We start from the raw sequence: 21,073 nt of genomic DNA, 5'->3' as shown, positions 1-21,073 counted from the left end.
AACGGTCACTAGCGAGACAGCAGAGCGCGCGAGGGGATAGTGGGACTGTGCATCTGGAGAGCAGTACCGAGTCTCTCTCACACACACAGAGAGGGGGGTGGGTGGGGGAAACGGGTCGAGACTGGTGTGAAGGCAGTTTTTTTTTGAAGGGGTTGTCTTTGAAGAAGATCTCGTTGGGGTTTGGGACCCACCCTCGCTCTCAGTCGTTGCCTTGTTGTGCTGATGATCCGAAAGCTGTGTTCAGGGTCCGGGCTGGGGCTGGGCGGTCGCTTCGGAGGTGTTCGCCTCTCCAGGCGGTTCGTCTTCCTGATCCTGCTCAGTGCCTTGGTCACCGTGTGCTTCGGGGCCATATTCTTTCTGCCGGATTCCGTTCGCATCCGTCGCTTCTTCTTGTTGCCCTCCGAGCCGCAGCGTACGGACAGTGCAGGGAGTGGACTGGGGATGGCTGTGGGAGCGGGGTCGGGGGCCGCTGCGGGCTCCCGGTACAGGCAGACGGAAACGCACATTGGTCCCGCTCGGCGAAAACAGAAGGAAAAATTCGGCAAAGAGTCGGTGTCGCCGCAGATCCGCCGGGAGGTAACGGAAAGACACCATAGCCTTCGGGATTCAGAGAACGGGGCAGAGGTACTGGATGCCAGCAACATCCGCTATCAGCCACTACCGGAGGCAGGAACAGAGCTGGCAGATCAAGACGTGAGGAGCCACCGGGAGAAAGTCAAAGAGGTGAGAATTGATCTTATCCCAACCCTAAATCGGAACTAAAAGTGAACAGGGACAGAGTGGCTAACCAAACTACCGTTCAAAAATAAATTCCCCTGAAATTTTAGTTGGCTATCAATTTAGATCGAGGTTATACGCTGGAGTCGGCTCACATTGGATTCTAATTAACTAGGAGAAAGTGAGGACTGCAGATGCTGGACATCAGAGTCGAAGAGTGTGGTACTGGAAAAGCACAGTCGGTCAGGCAACATCGAGGAGCAGGAGAGTCGACGTTTCGAGCATAAGCTCTTCATCAGGAATGCAGAAACATCGACTGTCCTGCTCCTCGGATGCTGCCTGACTGGCTGTGCTTTTCCAGCACCACACTCTTCAACTCCTTTTGGATTGTCGTAGAGTTACACAGTGTGGAAACAGACCCTTTAGTCAAACTTGTAGGCGCAGACCAGACGACCCAGTCTGACCTAGTCCCATTTTCCAGTATTTGGCCCAAATCCCTCATCCCTTTCTATTCTTATACCCATAGGTGCCTTTTAAATGTCGTAATTGTACCCACCTTCACCACAACAAGGCAGCTTGTTTCTTACGTGCACCACCCTTTGCATGAAAACGTTGCCCCTCAGGTTCATTTTAGACCTTTCCCTTCTCACTTTAAACCAATGCCATTTAGCTTTGGACTCACCTACCCTGGGAAAAAGACCTTGGCTATTCATTCTATTCATGCTGTCATGATTTTTATGACCCAAAATAAGATCATCCCCTCAGTCTCTGCTCTGGGGGGAAAAAAAGCCTCAGCTTCTCCCTGTGGCTCAAACCCTCGAATCCTGGCAACATTCTTAAAAATCTTTTCTGAACCATTTCAAGTTTAACACCACCTTTTCCAATAGCAGGGAGACCAGAACTGCATAGACCATTCGAAAAGTAGCCTCACTAGTGTCCTGTACAGCCACAACATGATGTCTCAACTCCTATTCTCACCCTGTACAAATAGTTCAGAGTTTTGTATTGGGAAGCTGTATCAGATTAGTGTTGATACTTCAACTGGGAACATCAATTTGTTTCAAACAACATTTGGGAAAGAAACAAACAAATGGAATAATAATACAAAAACATTCAAAAACAGTGCCAAAATGCTAGTTGTTTTACTTCACAGTTTCTGTTATACAATAGCTTTTATTATTGGTTGGAATAACCTTCTAAACTATAATCAATCCTTGATTATCCCGGGCCAAAAACAATCAAATGGTCCTTAATTTTCACACACTTAGTTGTAAACCCACACAGTACTAACAAACTTCCATGAACATTTCAGGATTTCTTGCTATCTGATGACATTTACTGGATTGGATAGGTGTTCCAGAAGGACTGGCTAATCTGGTTCAAAAAAGGTTCTGAAGTGGTGTCACTGGAGATGAACAATTAACTTTGTTTTCACTCCACAGATGCTTCCAGACCTGCTGAATTTCTCTACTAATTACTGTTTTTGTTTCAAATTTCTCACATCCACATTTCTTTGTTTTATTCATAACTTATCAAGCTTTTCTTTTAAAAAATGCTTCACAAAAGTAAGCAGTAGTTTGAAATCCAATCCCTAAACATTGTGATTTACATGTATTAACACAGCTTTCATCTTTGCATGATCTTCATGGGACAATGTGATGACCATACCTTCCAATGATGTTATAAACAGATACATTTGCAACAAGTAGATTAAGGATGAGATCAAATAAATCATTCCCTTCTATTAGATCAGACGTGAATTGTTGACTTGGTTTATTATCTCGGTTTTTGTGACAATTTAGTGAAAAGTATTGTTTTGCGTGCTAATCAGATACATTATACTTTACAAAAGTATATCAGGGTAATAGAACAGGATGTTACAGCTACAGAGAAGGTGCATAGAAAGAGCAATTCTAATATGAGAGGTAAGTTGATAAGGCTGATAACTGCAGAGAGGAAGCTATTCTTGAATATGTTAAGTTTGAAAATATCTATGTATCTTCTGCCTGATGGAAGAGAGTCTAACTGGAAGGGAGGGGTCACTGATTATATTGACGGATTTCCCAGGCACCAGGAACTGTAGATGGAGTCAATGGAAGGAAGACTGGTTTTCATGATGAGCTAGGATGTTTCACAACTGTCTGTAACCTTTTGCGGTCTTGGGCAGAGCAGTTGCCATACCAAGCTGTGATGCATCTAGATAGGATGCTTTCCATGATGCATTAATAAAGGTCTTTGTGGACATGCTGAATTTTCTTAGCCTTCTCAGGAAGTAGAGGCGTTGGTCTGCTTTCTTAACTGTTGCATTGACATGAAGGACCAAGACAGATTGTTGGGGATATTTACTCCGAGACATCTGAAGCTCTCGACCACCTCCATTGATACAGACGGGCGTGTCCTCACTCCACTTCCTGAAGTCAGTGACCAGCAATGTTGTTTTGCTGACATTGAGGGAGAGAATGTCTTTACACTATGCCACCAAGCTCTCTATCCCTTTCCCTATACTCTGTCTCATTGTTGTTTGAGATCCAACCCACTATGGTGGTAATTGTAAATGGAGTTTCAGCTGAATTTGGCCACATGTTTGTGGAGGATCTCAGTGCTTGACTGGGGACTCCATCAAGGCCTGTTGCTTTCGGTGGGTTCATTCTCAAGGCTGATCTGATGTGTGTTAATGACAGCTGTGTTTTGTCGTTGTCTGCCAACTATGTCAGTGGCTCTGTTAAGCCATTTTATGTGATCGACATTGACTTTTCAAATATATTGTGTCCTTGTATCCGGTTATCTCCCAGGCGATGCTCAATGTGGAGGTGTACTGAGGGAGAGTGATAGGTGTTAATAAACAGGAGGTTTAACCTGAAGGCATAAAATTTTGCAAGCTATGAATATACAAGGCTGCACCCACAGGACTGTACTACCATACCCTTACTCCTGTCTCGCTTGTAGAGTCATAGTCATACAGCATGGAAACAGACCTTTCGGTCCAACTCGCTTGCTGACCCAGCTTCACAAATTAAATTAGTCCCATTTGCCTGCACTTGGCACATAACTCTCTAAACCTTTCCTACTTGTGTACCTATCCAAATGTCTTTTAAATGTTATAACTCTATCTTCATTCACGACTTCCTCTGACAGCTCATTCCATTCACGCACCTCCCTCTAGCTGGAAAATGTTGCCCCTCAGGTCCCTTTTGAATCTTTCTCCTCTCACCTTAAACATATGCTCTCTAGTTTTGAACTCCCCAACCCTAGGGAAACAACCTTTGCTATTCACTTTATGTATGCCCCTCATGATTTTATAAACCTCTATAAGGTCATCCCTCAACCTTCTGTTTTCCCATTGGAGCATAATGTCCAAGCCAGCCTGTCTTAATAACTCAAATTCTTCAATCCTGGTAACATCCTTGTAAATCTTTTCTGCATCTTGTCCAATTTGATAATATCTTTCCTATACTAGGGTGACCAGCAAGTTGTAAAAGCAGCCTAACTGGTCACATTCCCTGCCTTTTCCCTACAGCTCTGCAAATCTCTGCCCTTCAAGCGCTGATCTAATTCCCTTTGGAAAGGTATAACCATTCACTGCATTGGAAAACTTTCCATTATCTTTGGGACTTTTCCATCTTAGGTCTGTGTCCTCTTATTTTCGACCCATCCACGAGTAGGAACAATTTCACTTTATCTCTACCATGTCTACATCTATCAAGATTTTGAATTTCTCAATCTAATCTCTAATCTCTGAGCAGAACAATATCAACTTCTCCAATCCGTTCTCCACACTTCTCATCACCCTCAGCCTTTCCCTCACCGGTCCCAGAGGTGGTGACCTCACCATGAAAAGCTACATGAGAAGGTTAATTTTGGATGACTTATGAGCCTCAAATTGCCATTGCCACCATTTCCTGTCTTCCCAGTAGGTAAGAAAACTGGGTGGCGACTTGTCTACTAGATTTGTGCAGGGGGATGTGGGGTAGTGATGGGTTTCATATAGGAGAAAGTGAGGTCTGCAGATGCTGGAGATCAGAGATGGAAATGTGTTGCTGGAAAAGCGCAGCAGGTCAGGCAGCAGGTCTGAAGAAGGGCTAATGCCCGAAACGTCGATTCTCCTGTTCCCTAGATGCTGCCTGACCTGCGCTTTTCCAGCAACACATTTCCATCTCATGGGTTTCATATACCCAAATCTGGAGGCAATCATTGGTATACCTAATTTAAAAATCACACAACACCAGGTTATAGTCCAAATAGGTTTATTTGGAAACTCTCTAGCTTTTGGAGTGCTGCTCCTTCATCGTGTGGTTGTGGAGTATAAGATCCTAAGACACAGAATGAAGGGGCAGTGCTCTGAAAGCTAGTGCTTCCAAATAAACCTGTTGGACTATAACCTGGTGTTGTGATTTTTAACTTTGTACACTCCAGTCCAACACTGGCACCTCCAAATCATTAGTATACATGACAACAATGGGTGACCTCTGAAAGCCAGCCCTTGCCCAGGCTCCATTAGCTCGAAAGCACAAGAAACAAATGAAAACCACTCATCATCTTGGAGTTGGATCCCCGATGAATTGGCCTCAACTGATGGCATTTTGGATTTTTAATTGCATGGTAGCTTCTGGCAAGGCAGGACTACGTTGGCAGGGCCTGAGATAGTCTGTGAAGCTCAGACATCAGTTTTTAAATGGCATGTGATCTGTAAATATTTTCGGGACGAGGCCAGCAAGTCCGTCGCCACTAAGCAAACCTGCATCCAAATTTTGATTTTCTACAGAAATGGTTATGAAACCTTCATTTGGGTGAGTGCATCACAAGGCATGTGTTGCAAGATTTTGAGATGATGGTTGATAGATATCCTGTGAATATCTCTGGCTGTTGTGTGACTGTTCTATGGAACAGTGCTTTCAACATTAGTACCAGGTGTTAGGGTGTGGGGCTTTGCTCTAAACTATATTGTATCAGAGGGTAGTTGGTAATCAACCAAATCATGGTCCTGGAATCACAAATATCCTGACCTAGCCTGGCCTGATGGATTTACTTCCCTAAAGGAAGTTTAGTGAATTAATTGGATTTTTATTATAATCTTGATAATTCAGTGATCACTTTTATTGATATCAGCTTTCTGTTTCAAACTTATTTATTCTTTAAACTGAATTGAAATACATGAACTACTGTAGTAAGATTTGAATGTGGGTTCATTTCCCATCACTAGCTGAGGTTACCATGGTGGACTCCTCTTCTCAACCTGTCCCCTTGCATCAAGTTATGGTGGCCCTCAGGTTAAATCACCACCAATTATCTGCTTACTGAGAGAGTAGCCCTATAGTCTAGTAAGGCTATGGCAACACAACACGTTCAGAAACAAACACTATGCTACTGTACCTATTTCAGTGAATCTGAAGTGTTAATTCTGCTTCTTTGTCTACAGGTGATATTGTGAGTTTCCCACATCTAGGTTTTGGATGCATTTTTTAAAAAGTTCACTTATTTCTCTCGCTAGTTCTTTTTGTCTTTCACTAATAACTCTAATTTGACCATCTTCTGACCTCTATTTAATCACTGGTGTGGGAAAAATAATCGATGCCTGTGGTTCTTTCACTCCCCACTCCGTCCATTGGTTATGTGTATTTTCCTGGACATGGGTGTCGCAGGAAAATGGATGTTTTTCAGAGAGAACCATGTTAACAGACATGGTTAAAAGACGGGTAAATAGATTTGAGACAGAAGTCAATAATAATCACTGGAATCATGGAGCAAGCTTGAGAGGCTCCTTAAGACCATAAAATGTAGGATCAGAAAGAGGTCAGTCAGCCCTTTGAAACTGCTCTACCATTCAAAGAAATCATGACTGACCTGATAACCCTGCACTGCACACTTCAGCCTTTTTGCTATTATCCTTGATTCCTTTACAGATTAAATATCTGTCAGTCTTGGCTTCCAAGCGTCTTATTTTTATTCATCTTTCCAGGGTGTATTTCATGAAGTATGTTGACCACTATTACTTGTCAACCGTGCTTTTTGGAAAAAAAGTGTAACAATTTCTTTGAAAATCCTTTTGTTTTTAAAACAGTCCTTTTCCCAGTTTAATCTACAATCAAAAAATAAAAAGGGTCTTCACACAATACTTTTCCAGTAGTTTGACTTTATTTTGGGTTCAGATGATGGAAGCAGTATGGCTTGATAAAACCTTCAATGATTAGTTGAATCCATTTGTTGTCACCTAGTTCTCCTGCAGGAAAGGAAGTCACATAAACTTGTTTTTATTTATTGAAATCCAATGTGTTATTGGTATAGCCTTTTACCTTTAGTGTCTTCTTTGGTACAGTTTTGTCATATGCAGCCTTCTCATCGTTATTTCAGATTTGTTCTCCCTCAACTAAAGTCCTCTTTAGATTATATTCTCTACAGTACGAAACAGGCCCTTTGGCCCAACAAGTCCATATCAACCCTCTGAAGAGTAACCTACCCTACATTTACCCCTGACTGATGCACCTAATACTATGGGCAATTTAGCATGGCCAATTCACCTCACCCGCACAACTTTAGATTATGGGAGGAAATCCACGCTGACGCAGGGAGAATGTGCAAACTTCACATAGTCATCTGAGACTGGAATCGAACCTGGGTCCCTGGCGCTGTGAGGCAGTAGTGCTAACCACTGAGCCACCATGCCATCCTGAAATCCTGACTGGGAATCAAACCCTGGCAGTAGCAATGAAAGCACTACATCTTAACCACTAGACCACCAGCGCTGCCAATTCAGCAGGAATTAAGTTCTGCTTTTGAGTGGCAGTTTCCCAGACTCTGATGTTGTAAGATTTTCTTTCATGATTCATTGGAACATTGTAACATAGGAAAATGAGTAGGCCATTCTGCCTCTTGACCCTCTTCTGCCATTCAGTACGATCATGGCTCATCATATACCTGCCTATGGCCCATATCCCTTAATATATTTGCTTAACCAAAATTATCTATCTTAGATTTAAAATTAACTATTGATCTGGTATCCTTTGCCATTTTTTGGAAGAGCATTCCAAACATCTCCCACCCTTTATGTATAGAAGTGCGTTCTGACATCTCTCCTGAATAGCCTGATCCTATTTATCAGAATATGTCCCTGGTTCTAGAATGCCCAACCAGTGCAAATTTTTATCTACCTTGTCTTTTTCTGATAATATTTTGAAGAGTAACCCACCCAGACCCATTTCCCTCTCACTTATGCACGTAACACTATGGGGAATTTAGCATGGCCAATTCACCTGACCTGCACATTCTTTGGACTGTGGGAGGAAACCAGAGGAAACCCACACAGACACTGGGCAAATGTGCAAACTCCACACAGTCACCCAAGACTGGAATCAAACCTGGGTCCCTGGTACTGTGTGGCAGCGGTGCTAACCACTGAGCCACCATACCAACATGTTTTGTTAAGCTTCTCATAGAGCAATTTTGATGTAGCTGATTCCAGCAATAAAACACACTGAATAATTTCTATTTATTTAAATTCATTTTTCCATAAAGTGTGATCTCAAATTAAAAGTGTTTGACAAAGTTTAACTTTGAATTGTTTGAATTTTGAAATTCTTTTGTACCAAGTTCTACTGTGTAGTGAACTGCTTGATTTCAGGGCCCCGGTATATTAAGCTGTTTTATTTTACAGGCAAAAGCACAGGGTTGCAGTCATAATCGAATTACAACTTGATCTGATAAAAGATAGTTGGCCTGAAACCTTATCCCTGCCTGACTGTCACCACGGATGGCACATGATCTACTGAGTGTTTCTAGTTTCAGTTCAGATTTCTAACATCTGCACTACTTTGCTTCTTGCTCATTAGTGAAAAAAGTAAAAACCTGCTATAGAATCTGTTCAAGGTTTCACACTATATTTTGTACTTCGCTTTGTCTCTGATCTGACCATCTGCTTGTAGGCCTAGCTATTGGAAAATCTGTTTGCCATGAAGTGATGTGATATATTCCAGATATTAATGTTCCTACTTTAATACACAACTTTTTTTTCCCCACTCCACTCTCCCACCCACATGCTGCCATGGTAAATTTAATTATCTAAGGAGTGGATTTTAACTTGCAGGTAATTTTTTAAATTTTAAATTACGTCAAGGTCCTATGTAACAAAATGGTCAGAAATTCTTTATACATTATTCGTTCAGGGCTGTTTCAGCCATCAGCTGAACTACTAGTACAAGTACATGACTGGTACCTAATAGTTAAAGCCTGGTTGCCACAATACATGGATGAATAAGAAGGTATAAATAGATTATTGGCGCTGGCAGAGTCAAAATATATGACCAAAGATGCAGGTTGTCAGAGTACTTTCAATTTTGCTAAAATTGACTTCCATGAAAGCAGCTAACTTAAAAAATGAAGTAAACACAATTAATGGGTAATGTGGGATTTTGAATCACTGATTCTATGCAATATGAATATTTCCTTGATGTAATTTTCCTGAACGCAGTCAGCACATTTCAGGACCATGTGTTAATCAAATAAATAAATATTTGTAATCCATAATGAACATTTGATTTCACTAGCACAATGTCAAAGAATTATTGTTACATATGAGCACCTATTCTTAATTTGTTGCACTTAAAAGATTGTCTTAATTTCAGAGAGGTAACTGACCCAGTAGGAATTTGTTTTTGTTGGAAGTTTATTCTATATGTTCAGAACTATGATGAACCATTTTGTTTCAGATCTTATGTGAGCTTAATACTTGTGAAGGTCTGATCAGTAATTTTCTTAAATTGTTTACACTTAGATTGTCCAAAATAGTCTTTCCTTTAAAGACATACTGAGGGATATCTAAATAACTTGTTTCGTTGTGCTCCATTAGGTAAAACTTTGAATCAGCATGTTCAGTTTCTGATTCCTAAAATATTTCAGAAATAATGGAGCAGGGATAGTATGCTGTTGGATATAGCAGCATTAAGATAGATTTCATTACAGCACTATAATATAGGAATGATGCTAAAGCGAAGTTAAGGAAGCTGCAAGGTAAGTGCTGTTACCCTATTGGATGTATATTATGGATTTCCAAATGACGAAAGGATAGATAAATTACAAAAAAGCGCAAGATTGACAGAATCCTGATAATTAGCATCTTTAGTTGTTAACTTAGATGTTAGACAAACTGAAAGTTGTTTGATTTGAAGAGTTTAAGATGATATGTAATTGATGTAGGAAGTTTTTGACAAATTGAATGTTTAGCCAGTGGAAACACAGCTCAAACACAATTTTCAGTTCACCAAAAAAAGTCAGCAAACCACAGCTGTTTGGCGTATGATATGTAATTGATGTAGGAAGTTTTTGACTAAATGGGATGCCTCGGAGGATGAAAAAACAGTGAAGGATGCGAATTGCAGAAGTATTCACGAGAAATTTAAACTCCTCCCTAGATATGGATGCAGTCTCGTAAAACTGTAAGATTGTAAATATTGCAGTTCAGAACAGTAGTGGGGAAACAAAAATCTGGGGCTATATTTAATAGGCACTGGATAAGGGTATTAATCAAAACCAATACTGACATGTTAAAGGTAAATCATGCTTAATGTAAGGGTTTTGAGGTAACAGGGTTGATAAGGATAATGTGATTGTACTCTTGAGTTTCCAAAAGGCATTTGCTAAAGTGCCATGCTGTAAGCTTGTCAGTAAAGTTGAGGTTTCTGGAATAGCATAGATAGGAAATTAGTTGAATGACAGGAAATGGAGTATGGGTGAACCATTTTGTAGACTGTTGGAAGGCATTTACACAGTTTCCCTGGAGTCAGCACTGAACCATTCCTTTATATATTGGTTATACAGGATCTAGTTTCAAAATTTGCATATGATACTCTTACAACACAGGGTAAGCCCCTCTGCAAATTTAAACCCGACACACCGGAAACCTGCATCCCGTGCTGTAATCTGTGAGAACTCAAGAGGCAAAGAACTATCCCAAAAGTCACTATTTTGAGTAAAAATTAACAACTTTATTCTCTGTTAGACTTTTAAAAAATTAATGAACTAACAACTATTTGCAACTCATTTATCTAAACCTATCTTTTATCTTACCCACCCCCACTAACTATACTAGCCTGATAAAGCCCCCAATTAAGATTTACAGAAAAATTCAAATTTCAAAACCAGCCCGCTGTCAAATCTTCTCTTGGTATCTTCCTCTGTAGATTTGCTCTCCAGGTCAGTGTCGATCTTTTTCTTGTGCAGACTCCTTCTCCAGACAGGTCTCTTTCAGAGTTCTTACGAGTAGCTACATCTTTGGTCTTTTGGCAGTTATCACCCAACTGTTCAATTTTTTTTCTCTGATTTTATACCCCAGAGCATCGGATTGTTTCATTCGTGTTAATATTGTCAAAATACTAAATTCAAACTTGATTGGAGTTTGGTATTTTGGGGCATAATTTAAACAGACTGGTTGAATTTGAATTTCTTTTTTTCTTCAGGCAACCCAGTTAATCTAGCTGTTCAACCAAATGTTACATTGTTACCTTGTTCAGAACACTGGCTGCTGTGTCAGGTAGTTCTGCTAGCCTTTAACACTCTTAAAGATACAGTCCCCCTTACACATTCATAGCAATACATAAGTGATATGAACGAGGAGGATAGCGATAGACTTAAAGGGGTCATTTTGGAATGAGAATGTTTAAGCATGTATCGTCTATCCCTTGCTCTTTCTTCATACTTAGCTTTGCCTATTCTATAATGTTGGTGTTTTTGAAAATACAAATTAACAATTGAAAATATTTAAATTTTGGATCAATATGGATTTGTATGAAATGGCAGACATTGTTACTCTGTTATATTCTTTGATATGTTTGTATTAACATGTTATATTATGTTGGATCAAGTTGAGTTGCTGCTTGTTTTTGATTTAAATCAGCTGATTTTTAATTATTCAATTTGAACACTTAATGGTATTTGTAAATATTGGAGGTTGTCTGTGCTGCACAGAATATAAGCAAATGAAATAACAGTACAAAACAAAATGCTAACCTTCCTCCATCATCAATTCATATATGGAATAAAATTCCTATTGATTTGAACTATTCATGATAGCTGTAAGAAGGGATATCCTCAGCATCTTTTATAAAACTAGAAATACTAACTGAATAGGCAAACCAAGGTTGGGGCTGATTTGGGACCAAAATGCAGCCATCTTGCAGAAGCAGAGGACGTAACTTCAGGACTAAATTAGTTGTTTGCATTTATTTTCACTAACAAAATGGATGTTGTCAGTATAGCCAAGTCAAGTTGCCATAGTCTTGCCAAACTATAGGGCTGCTCTCTCATTAGAGAGAGATGTCTGGTGGTAATTTAATCTGAGGGCCACCATATCTCAGGCAAACAGGGAGATTTTGAAAAAGAGAGTCCTTTGTCTTAATATCAGCTCGTGATGGGAATTGAACCCACGTTCTTGATGTCACACTGTTTTGCAAACCAACCATTCAGACAACTGAGCTAAACTGACCCCTGTCAGTATAGCAGTAAAGGTGGAAGTAGGCAGAAGTGGCATTGAATAGGTTGAAATAACTGAAGGTTGGGATACTTCAAAGAAGGGCTTATGCCCGAAACGTCGATTCTCCTGCTCCTTGGATGCTGCCTGACCTGCTGTGCTTTTCCAGCACCACACTTTTCAACTCTGGTCTCCAGCATCTGCGGGCCTCACATTCTCCATACTTCAAAGATTTGCAGTCGTTAAGCTGTAAAGGGTTTGGAGTAGGGTGCTTGACCCATATATGGAGTTTTCAAAAAGATGTTTGATGAAATATGAGTGACTTTAATTTTTCTAATATGCTTATGGGTCTGATGTTGAACAATGACAGTTCACGTGTAAAGTCGATTAAGTGTCACCAAGCAAAGAATAGTAACAGTTGAATTTGTAGTGGAGGGAGGTTTACATGGTGCTCCCCTACTGAACTTCAATACAACGAATATTTTCCAGTACCTCCAAATGTTGATTCAATAGGATCTATGTTGCCTTCACTGTTCGTCCCTATCTCCCATATTCCTTGAATCTCTTGGCACTCAAGAAAACCACTTGGTTTCAATCTTGAATATAGGCCATGACTGAGCAGTTGTAATCCTTTGGGATCATATTCCAAAGATTTTGTATTCCTCTGAGTGAAGAAGTGTTTCCTCTTCAGACCTAAATGACTGAACCCCTCATCATTACTTGTGTATTCTGCACTCTCCAGCCAGAAGAAATAGCATCAGTTATGTTAAATGCTTCAAGAAATTTATAGATTGTATATTGTACATTTCATTATACTGAACTATAAGGAAAAGGCCCATTCATTGTGACAGTTTCACCAATTTGGTAACGTCCCATTCTTGTCCCATTATATCACTGTGCAATTGCTGCTGATAAGGAATGTTTTCTTAGAATTTTTTTTTAGTGCGTGTTTTATTTGCAAGCTTTTCTCCTGTTAAACCTAGAAATTTGTCCATACATGGTACTTGGATACAGTTAAATACTTCAATACTAGACCAAAAAAAAAGATAGATTTACCTAGGATATCTGGCCGGCATGGATACGTTGGACTGAAAGATGTTTCCATGTTATACATCTACTCTGTAACTGTAGATGCTGGAAATCAGAAACGAAAACAAATTGCTGGGAAAACTCAGCAGGTCTGACAGCATCTGTGGAGAGGAAGGTGTGTTCATGTTTCAGATCCAGTGGCCCTTCTTCAGAACTGATTGTACCGAAGAAAAGGTTGGTGTCTATGTATACTAAGATAGGGAGGAGAGGAGGAGTAAATGATACATGAAGATGAAGCCCAATGAAAGAGTTGGACAGACAAAAGAATGGATAAAGGTCAACCAGAGGGAATCAGTAGTTGCTAATTGGGATCATTTGTAGCAGCCCATGTGATGAAGCCTGGTGTGTGTGGGAGTTCGGGTAAGGACTTGGGAGAAGATGGTCAGGCCCTAAAGTTATTTAACTCCATAATGAGTCTTGCTGGCTGCAGAGTTACCATGTGGAAAATGAGATGCTGCTCTTCCAGCTTGTGCTGAGCTTCACTGGAATATTGCAGCAAGCCCGAAACAGAGATGTTGGCCAGGGAACACAGTGTGTTAGTGTGGTAGGCAAGAGGAAGCTTAGTCATTATTGTGGACAGAATGTAGGTGTTCAGTAAAGCAGTAACCCATTTTCTTTTTTTCTCCCCTATGTAGAGGAGGCCTCATTGTGAACAGTGAATACAGTAGACTAGATTGAGTGAAGTGGCAATAAATTACTGCTTCACCTGGAAGCTGCGTCTGGGACCTTGGAAAGTGATGAGGGTGGAAGTAAATAGGCAGGTGTTAAACCTTTTGCATTTGCATGGAAAGATATCATAAGGGTTTGGGAAGCGTTGAGGAGGAGTGGGCCAGGCTGTCCTGGATGGAATAGTCCCTGCAGAAGGCTGACAGGGAAAGGATAGAAATGAGACCTTGTGGTAGTATCCTACTGGAGATATTGGAAATGATGGCTAATAATCCTTTGGATGTGGACGCTGGTGGGATGGTAAGTGAGGACCCTTTCACTGTTGTGAGAGGGCAGAGAAGGGGTGAGGGCAGAAGTGCACGCGATGGATTAGACACAACTGAAAACCCTGTTAATCACGTTGCTGAGAAATTTTCTGTTTGAAGAATAAGATGAATGTCCCCTTGTCGAAGCTGGAATCATAGGAACAGATGAGATGGAGAATCTGGGAAAATGAGATGAAGTCTTTACAGGAAACAGAGTATGAGGATGTCTAGTCCAAGTAACTGTGGGAGTCAGTGGCTTTATCGTGGATGTTGGTAGCTAGCCCATCCCTGGCAAAAGAAACCAAGGAAAGAATGAGTCAGAGAGCAGGTGAAGGTGAAAGCAGGATGGAAATTGATTTGATTTATTATAGCCATATGCACCGAGGTGCAGTGAAAAGTTTTCTTTTGTGAGCAGTACAAGCAGATCATAGCAAGCAAGGACATACAGATCATAGAGTGCTTAGCCTGAGGCATGTAAGATTACAGCTGCACAGGACGTGCACAATGCAAGATCAACATTAACTTCAAATAATGTTGATCTTGCTAGAGAGGTCCATTCAACAGTCTCAACACCAGAGAAGTAGCTGTTATTGAACCTGTTGGGTGCATGTGTTCAAGCTTGTGTACCTTCTGCCTGATGGAAGAGAGCATTACCAGGGAGGGGTCTTGGATATTAGCTGTGTAAATGGAGTCCGTGGATGGGGAGTTGGTTTCTGTGAGGCCCTGGACTGAGCCCACAACTTTCTGTAGTTTCTTAGGTCCTGGGCACAGCACTTGCCATCTCAGGCCGTAATACATCCAGATAAAACATGAGCGAAGTTGATAAACTTTTTCAGTTTCCATGATAGGGAAGCAGCACCGATGATATCAATGTAGCAGAGAATGAGTTGTGGGTGAGGGCTGCTGTTGGTCTGAAACAAAGCATGTTCCATCTACACACAGTCAGGTATAACTGGGGCCCATGTGGGTACCCACGGCCACACCTTTGACTTAAAGAAAGTGATAGGAATTAAAGGACAAGTTGTTCAAAGTGAGGACGAGCTCAGCCGCGCCAAGGAGGAGGGTGGTGGTGGATGGAGGTGGTTCATGCCTTTTTTCTAGGAAGAGGCAGAGTAACCTCACTTCAGTACCAGTGCTGAAGATTGGGGAATTTCCACATGAAATTTCTGCATATAATCTATTGAATTCCACTACATCCTCTTCATGATACTATCTTCAGTCTTTCTAAATTTATCAAAGTCTGGCCACACTTCATAAAGAGCTAATAATCTTTTTTTGGAAAGAATTTAACAAATATATGTCCTAACCTTCATCCGCTGAAATCATCAGGCTCCAATTTCAAGCAAATTACTACTTGCCCTACAACTGTATGATAACAAAAGTACCTAGCTGTACTCTGTTTTCTGTTTGGTAAACAAGTAACCCAAATTCACATTGAAACTTCATTTTTTTCACTGGTCATCAGGCTCGTTTGCAGAAAATTGGTAGGTAAACATTCTCCGAAACTTTACATTTTGACTCAACCATTCTCTGCTACCAATGTTGTATACTAGAAGATGATTATTTTAGGTATTTTCTAATCAACCTATTCAGAGATGTTAGAAATTAAGATCTTCTGACTCATCTCTGGAGCAGGTGGGACTTGAACCCAGGCATTCTGACTCCGAGGTATGGACAATACCAAGGTGACACAAGAGTCCTAAAGCTGATTGTTTTAAACATCATCCAGCTTTGTTTGAGTCAACCGCACTTAATAAAATCCACATCCCATTGATTACAGGCTCCCCATATCTATAAAACTAATTCAAAGCTAATTAATATATCTATCTCCTGATCCCACACTCCATTCAGTCTCCAGCATTCCTTCAGACCATATTAGCTAATAACATTTGATACCCTAGTGGCATCATTACTCTGACAATTATAGTGCTGAATTGTAAACTTTGACTTCAAACTATTCCACAAGAAATCAGACCCTGCTTCGGACTAGAATGGTTCAAGTGTTGATGCCCAAACATTTTGGTTTTATTTCAAGTGTATTCAACTATTCTGCGTTTAGCATTGGTGTTCTTTTGGAGTTACACAATAAAAATTTTTCAGTGCTGAGAAATGAAATGCTTCTATTTTTGATATAACACAATTAGGAGTTTACAGCCAAATGTATAAGACTATTTGTTTCCTCAATGAGTCCTACCTTGAAGTTGCTTTCACTGCATTATCACATTTCTTTCTAAAGTGAGTGCATTGAATGCTGTGTAGTCTGATAGCAAGAAATTCTGAAGCTGATGGATAAAGACATCAACACTGTGTAAAGTTGAGTTAGTTCCTTACTGTAAATGACAGAGGTAAAGCCTTGCAGAATATTGTTTGCAGATATAATATTCTGAAATGGGAAGTTTTTTAAAAAAAAGATTTTTCTGATGTTTGTGATCACTTAGAGGACTTGCCAATTTTAGAAGCAGGAATCTACAATTTTGATTCTGAGAGCATAGCTTTTCTTTGCTTTAATAGATATATGTATTAAAGCAGGAGGCTGGAAGAACGCAGCAAGCCAGGCAGCATCAGGAGGTGGAGAAGTTACACCCGAAACATTGACTTCTCCACCTCTTGATGCTGCCTGGCTTGCTTTGATCTTCTAGTCTCCTGCTTGGCTATCTTGGATTCCACCATCTGCCGTTTTTTTTTCTCTTAAGGGATATAGGTCAACCAGTACATTTGTCGAGCTCTGACAGCTGATTTACATGAATGTGCCTATATAGTTGCTTATGTTATGGTTGTTTATCTAATTTTTTTTGTCCTTCCTAAGACTCAGCACAAGTTGAGGTACACTTATGTACCTGTTCTGACCTGCCAATATTATGTTGAAACTTAAGGAATTAATGAAACTTATTGTATATATCTGATTGGAAGTAGTGGAATCTGTACAAGTGTTCAAAACCTTAGCATCAAAACTGCAAAAAAGTTTGTCTATCTTCTGCTATCGTTGTCGTACTTCACAATGGTTTGAATGATTTTTTGTTTTTGACATGTTTTCTGTATGTGAATTTGAGACACTGTTGTCACTTTTGTTTAAAATAAAATCTAACTGCAGATGCATTTTGTGTTAATCTTCGCTCATTTGGGAGCATACTGTCACACCTGGATCTGAAGGTTGTGTATTCAAGCCCCATTCTAAGAAATGAGTTCAACAATCTAAACTGACAAGTGTTGTACTGAGGGACTGCTGCACTCGAGTACTTTATTTCAGAAGAGATGTTAAATTGAAGCTTGCCTTCTTTCTAATACGGACCTAAAAGACCCATAATACTGTTTTGAAGATGACCAGGAGAATTATCCTTATATCCTGTCCAATATTTATTTTTCAAGCCATATCACACAAACAGCTTATCCAACCACATCACATTGCTGTTTGTGGAAGTTAGTGTGCAAATTTGCTGCCACATTTCCTCTAAGAGTGACTACACTTCAGTTATGTTTCATTCTCTATATGATTGAGATGACTAGTGGGTGTGAAAGTCGATATTTTTCACTCGACTGCTTTTGCAGATTTTAACATTTGCTCATTTTATTGTTGCTCTTTATTGCAACTACTTCAGAATGTTACTTCTACACGTGAGATTACAAATAGATTTTACTAATGTCTCTGGTGCATTTGTGATGCACTACCTGCATCATAGCATCTCTGAAAGAGTTGATTAGACAATACCTACTATCTTGCAGCAAAGCCTTACTTGGCCAAGTTTTATGGCATTTGGGTTCTCGTGGTCATCCCATATTTTTAGAAAATGTCCTGCATGGTATTTTCCACTTGGTAAAACAAAATTTGAGGGCTGGATCATAATGGTTGGCCCCAGCAATGACAGATCTGAGTGCCAAATTCCCAATCCAGTTTGGAAACTCAGGCATGTTGTGTAATGAGACTCTTCCTGAATGTAATGGTTGAATGCAAGGCCAATGGAGAGTTTCAGTCCAGCGTATACAGGAAGGCCACCCACAAAGACTAAGTAATCAACTATTACAGCAACCATTCCAACACCCACAAATGGAGCTGCATCAGATCATTGTTCAAGTGGGCTATAACATACTGCAGCTGGAGTTGTGCAAAGCAGAAGAACACCTATAAAGTCTTCACAAACGAGGTACCCAAAAAGCCACCGATACCACCACAACAGGAAGACAACACATCGAGACACACTGGCCACACTAACCTACATTAAGGACATATCAGAAATGACAACCAGACTATGCTGACCCCTGGGTCTCATGGTAGACCACAAATGAGCTATCACACTATGACAGCTGCTAACAAGTATAAAGGATCCCATACCCACAACCAACAGGAGCTACGTTATATACAAAATATCATGTAAAGACTGCCAGAGGGCAAACTGGAAGAAAATTTGCCATCAGGGTGCATGAGCACCAACTAGTCATGAAGAGACATGACCAGCTATCACTTATATCCATGCACTTGGACAATGAAGGACACCAATTTGACTGAGAGAACGTATCCATCCTAGGACAAGCCAAATAAACTTGCACAGGAATCCCTGGAAGCTTGGTACTCAACCCAGAACTCTATTAACAAACCTGAAGAGTTGGACCCCAAATACCAACCACTCAGAAACTGAATCAGCAATAAAACCAGAAATGACAGCACCAATCCCAGCAGACTCAGAAAAGCAGGACAGACATCAACGCTTCACTGGAGGCACACTGATGATGTTACCATGGTGATGAAACATCTGTGAACAAACCTTCCAGTTCAGCAAGCAAGTCAACAACCTGAGCTACAAATTTTCTCGAATACTCTGATCATTGTGAACTTGCCACCTTTAAATGAGACATGAAGTGTAATGGAAGCCAGCTGAAGAAATTTATTGTGTACCTTTTTTCTGGATGGGCATCTATAACATGAACAGTGCCTTCCAAAGTGGCCATGCCATCAAAAATGAACTACTTGATATGTCAGTTATTCTCCCATGGGATAAATACACAAGTCATGACTGCCTCTCTCGTATAAAGAAACACATGTACATGTAATCTTATTTGAGGCAACAGGCCAAGGAAGGATTCAAAACATAAATCTGTTTGGATGTGTTACAACACACACACCTCCAGGGTGTGTTGAACCTTGATCATTTGGCCCAGAGGTACAGACAAGTCCTTATGATCAGAACCACAATACAGATGCTTGCACTTGTTTACCTTCATGCAAAGTACTATATGGCAAAGGTGTCCTCATCACCCATGCTATGTCAGTACTTATCTAATCAACTATCAACATCCACCTGGCTTCCAAACAACAGCAGCAACATATGCCATGGTAAAATTAACATTGCAGGCCTCTGAGATCCTGCCAAGAAGATGGCTCTTCTCCGTTAATGCCTCATTACCAATTTCCAGCCAATAAGAGTCATTGTTGATAGTGTCTTATGTCTAAGGCCATTCTAATGAGCATCTGATGAACAGAGTTTTAAAAATTAACCAGTGAGTTTATAGTGAAGTTACAAGAAATAAGATTCAGAATTATAAGTAAACATTGAGAAAAGTGTTTTTTTTAATAGCAGTAATTTTAAGAATTTTCTTGATAATACTTGGATTGAAAAGTGGGTTGATGTGGCCAGAGTCTTTGTTGAGATTTACAGGTAATGTGATGTTGTTTTACACCAGAAAGCTATGGAATTGATTCTAGGGTAAAGGTGAAAATTTCTTGAAAAAGTTACTGCAATGCATGTTATAACAACATAGTCTGCTACATTGTGTCTCTATTACAGATATTTCCATATGAACATTTATGGATCAGGGAAATATGTTTTCTAAAATGGTACAAATATGTTTTATTAGTACCTTCTGAGTTTAAACATTCAAAGTGCCATATCATCAAGTATGTGATTGAGCTAATTGTGAAAAACTACTGATAATTTAACTCAATGAATCCTTTCTTAAATTGAGAAAATTAATGTGCTTTATTTACGATGCCATAGCTTGAGCAATGCATTGTTTATTGTTCATTGTTTATACAGATGGCATTGATAAGATAATCAAATAATTAATACTGACGTGTCAGAACGCTGGTTTCTTTCAGGGCTTAATCCATTATAGTTGAATCACTGAAAGACAACTCAGCTGTGCCCGACACCATTGAAATGGAATTCTCGGACAAGCAATATTGAAACATTTAATAATGTCCTTTTGTTTTATTCTGGTGACTAGTATCCCTGCTGTGGAAGTGTACCTGTACAAACAGCTTTTCTGTCTCATCTGCTATGGTGCTGATCATAAATTAAGTTATGATGCTAGATTAGACTGCTGAGGCAGGAATCGACAGTTATTTGAGGGGGCTAAGAAAAAGCCATTTCAAGTGGGAATATGTAGGTGAAGCATAAAGCTGGAGTGCATCTGACAAAGAAACAAAGTCAAACTCTAATTTCAAGAATTCCACTAGAGTGTTCTGAGTCCGAGGGCATAGGCCAGTTCTCGGAACGTAGCAGAGAGTACAGTAGCTGAATGGGGGTGATAGGTGGGAAGGGAGATTGGCAGATAGGACAGGTCATGAGGATGGTGCTGAGCTGGAAGTTTGGAACTGGGGTAAGGTGGGCGGGAGATGAAACTCGTGAAGTCCACATTGATGCCCTGGGGTTGAAGTGTTCCAAGACGGAAGTTGAGGCATTCTTCTTCCAGGCGTCGGGTGGTGAGGGAGTGCCTCTGCGAGGAGGTGTCCAATCTCCCCAATGTAGAGGAGATCGCGTTGGGAGCAATGGATATAATAAATTACATTGGTGGATGTGCAGGTGAAACTTTGGATGTGGAAGGCTCCTTTGGGGCCTTGGATGGAGGT

General features: G+C 40.3%; 1 protein-coding gene across 5 annotated transcripts in view; it reads left to right on the top strand.

The window, feature by feature from the left end:
* LOC122563562 (mannosyl-oligosaccharide 1,2-alpha-mannosidase IA-like) overlaps window positions 1–21,073 on the top strand; it is a 144,330-nt gene that overhangs the window by 12,509 nt on the left and 110,748 nt on the right. Inside the window, exon 1 of one of the 5 annotated variants that reach the window (XM_043717454.1) lies at window positions 117–723. The exons of 3 other annotated variants lie outside the window; for them this stretch is intronic. In XM_043717454.1, coding sequence (XP_043573389.1) covers window positions 223–723 — 501 coding nt within the window. In that variant the 5' untranslated portion in view covers window positions 117–222. Of the gene's footprint in view, window positions 1–116; window positions 724–21,073 lie in introns of those variants that run through there. One more of the 5 variants, XM_043717453.1, reaches the window with a different exon arrangement.

Source organism: Chiloscyllium plagiosum, chromosome 27, assembly GCF_004010195.1.
Source record: "Chiloscyllium plagiosum isolate BGI_BamShark_2017 chromosome 27, ASM401019v2, whole genome shotgun sequence".
In the NCBI taxonomy this organism is placed as follows: Eukaryota; Metazoa; Chordata; class Chondrichthyes; order Orectolobiformes; family Hemiscylliidae; genus Chiloscyllium; species Chiloscyllium plagiosum.
The sequence above is the reverse complement of the archived record's forward strand: the minus strand, read 5'-3'. Positions and strand labels throughout refer to the sequence as shown.